Below are 3,267 nucleotides of genomic sequence, written 5' to 3'. Positions count from 1 at the left end.
ATCGTGAACTCTATGTTTCTGAAGAGGAAGGAACATTTGGTTACTTTCCGAAGTATGGTAGCTAAGACTCAGATTGACTATCTCCTCCTCGGGAGGTGTGATAGGGGGTTGTGCGAGGATTGCAAAGTGATCCCGAGTGAGAACCTCGCAACTCAACATAGTCTCCTGGTGATGGACGTCGGTGTCTTGATGATGTGGAAGAAGAGGTTTGTACGGGGTCAGTCGAGGATCAGGTGGGGAGGATTGTCTAAGGATAATGCATAGGAGTTGGAGTGGCGGCTGACGAATATGGGCGCCTGGATGAGTTGTGTGGATGCGAGCGCTATGTGGACGGCGACGTCGAACGGCATAAGGGAGGCAGCAGGAGAGGTGTTAGGAGTTTTGAAAGGTGACTCTGGCAGGCACCGAGGCGACTGGTGGTGGAATGACGTGGTCCTAGGTAAAGTGGAAGACAAGAAAGCGACTTACATTAAGTTAGTAGAGAGCACCGACGAGGATCAGAGGAGAGCGAATAGAGAAAGATATAAGGATGCTAGGAAGGAGGCAAAATTAGCGGTCACAGAGGCTAAGACTGCTGCTTTTGGTCGACTATATGAGGAATTTGGGGGTAAAGGTGGGGACAAGAAGTTATTTCGGTTGGCCAAAGCGAGAGAGAAGAAGGCTCGCGACCTAGATCAAGTGAGGTGCATCAAAGATGAGGACGGTCGAGTATTGATGGAAGAGGCCCAGATTAGGCAAAGATGGCAATCATACTTTCATAAACTTCTGAATGAAGAGGGGGCAATTAGGGAACTCCGAGAGTCACCGAGACTTTGGGTATTGTAGGTGCATTAAGGTTGAGGAGGTCATGGGTGCGATGGGTAAGATGAGTCAGGGCAAAGCGACCGGACCAGACGAGATCCCATTAGAGTTTTGGAGATATGCGGGTAGAGCAGGCTTGGAGTGGCTGACAGTGTTGTTTTATGTTATCTTCAGGACAAAGAGGATTCCTGATGAGTGGCGGTGAAGTACAATGGTTCCGGTGTAGAAGAACAAAGGGGATATCCAGAATTGTAACAACTATAGGGGTATCAAGTTTCTTGTATACGGTAAAATCCGAGGGACCGATTTTATGGTCATCTCGGGGCTCCAAAGATGCGTCTATTAAAGCCCGAGGCAGGGGTCGAGGCGCAATCTTGAAGAGTTCCAAAACACTTGATTCAGAGACAATGTGGATCGACGGATGCAATAAAAGAAATGGAAAGTTCCCTAGGCATTTGATGGATGTTGACAGGCTGATATGCGCCCATACCGAGGCATTAAATAGTTTTATCAGTCCCATATCTTTGTAATAAATACACTAATACTGTACGAAGATTCCCCTAATCTATAAAGGGGTTCCTTATCATTTTTGCAAAGAGGCTACTTCATTCAATATAAGAACATTCTTTCTGCTCCCTAACTTAAATATACTCCCTATTTGACTTTGTTGCTTACATTTATTGCTTTATTAACATTTATTATGTATCATTAATCGTTCTTCATATATTGCTCATTATTGGCCATAAAGAGCCGCGATCACAACCCTGATAGTTGTTAATCCCCAATGACAGCCCTCGATCGGGCGTCTAACTCGGCATCGAGACCCCGCATGTGCTAGCTCGAGGCCCCGATTCTCAACCGTTTGGTTTGGTTTCTAAAGTCATCTTCAATCTCTTATATTGTTTTCTAATCTCGTCGCTCAGCATACACTTCTTAATAACTAGCATTAAAATAGATCACATGTTTTTAGAACCACAAAATCAAATCTAATTGTTATTACCATTTTCAAGGTAAACAGTTTGGCGCCCACCATGGGGCTAAAAATAATAGTGATTGTTTTCTTGCTGGTTTACTGCATAACGCATGTTATCTTTCACACTTTTTGTTGCCCAAGATCCTTGATTTCAGGTCAAAATGTCCAACTCAGTAAACGCACGTGTGTATACGGCAAAATCGGAGGGTCCAATTTCTCATCATTAAAGCGCTAAGGAAAGTCATCTCGAAGGCTCGAGGCCATGGTCGAGCATCTTCCCTTGAGGGTCATCAATACTCGACCCCGTAGTAGCAATGATTAGAGTAGTGGTAGAAATGGGAAGTTCCCAAGGCACTCGCCTAGGGCTGGCAGAGTCTGCTGATCTACTCCGAATCCGAGTCAGGGTGTCATTCAGCTGTCCCATCGCCGTATCTTTGTAATTAATGCATTTTGTATTATGTTGGAATTCCCCTCCTATATAAAGGGGATCCTTGTCTTTTTCGTAATCACCGTTGCTCCAGTTGCTCCACACGAATATAAAATGAACATTCTCTTTGTTTTCTGCCATACTTCCTTGTTATTATTGCTTTCATATATTATCTTCATACTTGTTCATCATTTATTTCTTATCATTGGCCATAAAGAGCCTTTATTAATTTTATTATAACTGTTAGCCCTACCCCGATCGCCCCTGATAGTTCATTATCGAGCCACGGAACCGACCTCGAGGTCCCCGTATCGACAAGCACGAGGCCTCGATTGTCAGCCTCTCGGTTTGATTATCACCTCATCTTTAGCTCTTATTTCGTTCCTAAACTTCATACACATAGTATCATCTGCTTAACTACTAGCATAAAAATAGATCAAGTATTTTTAGAGTCCCATCAACAAATTTAATTGAGTTACCATTTTCACGGTAAACAACGTCAACAATCATGAGGATCGTGGAGAAAACGGTGTAGCTGTTCCAGGTGTTGGAGTACCACCACAAAACCCTGGGGACGCGCAAGAACCAATTCCTATGGATGCGGTCTCGCGCGACGCTTGAGACGTCGAAATAAGCTCCCACACCAAGAGGAGCATACACCAAGGAGATCAACAAGAAGCTCAGAAAACCCTAGCTTGAGAAGAGTAGGAAGTTAGCCTTCACGTTATCTTTGAAATGTTACAGGCACAACACCTGGCGATTGCTCAGCTGCAAATTAAACAGAAAACTCCTAGCATGGTAGCACTGGAAACGGCTCCCCAAGCTGAGCAGGTACCGGAAAGATCAAGCAACAACGGGGCGGCAGCCGACCCCGCCATCATAAATATGCTCGAGGACCTCACAAAGAGGGTTGAATCGGGCGAGAAGAAGATAGAAGCCAACGACAAGAAGGTGGAGACCTACAATTCTAGGGTCGAGCAAATCCCGGGCGCACCCTCGATCTTGAAAGGTGTCGACTCCAAGAAGTTCGTGCAAAAGCCGTGCCCACAGGAAGCAGCTCTGAAAC

At 45.1% G+C, this 3,267-nt stretch overlaps 1 protein-coding gene across 1 annotated transcript; it reads left to right on the top strand.

Annotated features, from left to right (window-relative positions):
* Positions 1–288: 288 nt before the first annotated feature.
* Positions 289–993, top strand: LOC109209336. Its single transcript, XM_019372598.1, has 2 exons — positions 289–816; positions 976–993. Exons 1-2 carry the CDS (start codon positions 289–291, stop codon positions 991–993), a joined length of 546 nt encoding a protein of 181 aa, XP_019228143.1.
* Positions 994–3,267: the final 2,274 nt, after the last annotated feature.

Source organism: Nicotiana attenuata, unplaced genomic scaffold (genome assembly GCF_001879085.1).
Source record: "Nicotiana attenuata strain UT unplaced genomic scaffold, NIATTr2, whole genome shotgun sequence".
Classification (NCBI taxonomy): Eukaryota; Viridiplantae; Streptophyta; class Magnoliopsida; order Solanales; family Solanaceae; genus Nicotiana; species Nicotiana attenuata.
This window is presented reverse-complemented; position numbering and strand designations above follow the sequence as displayed.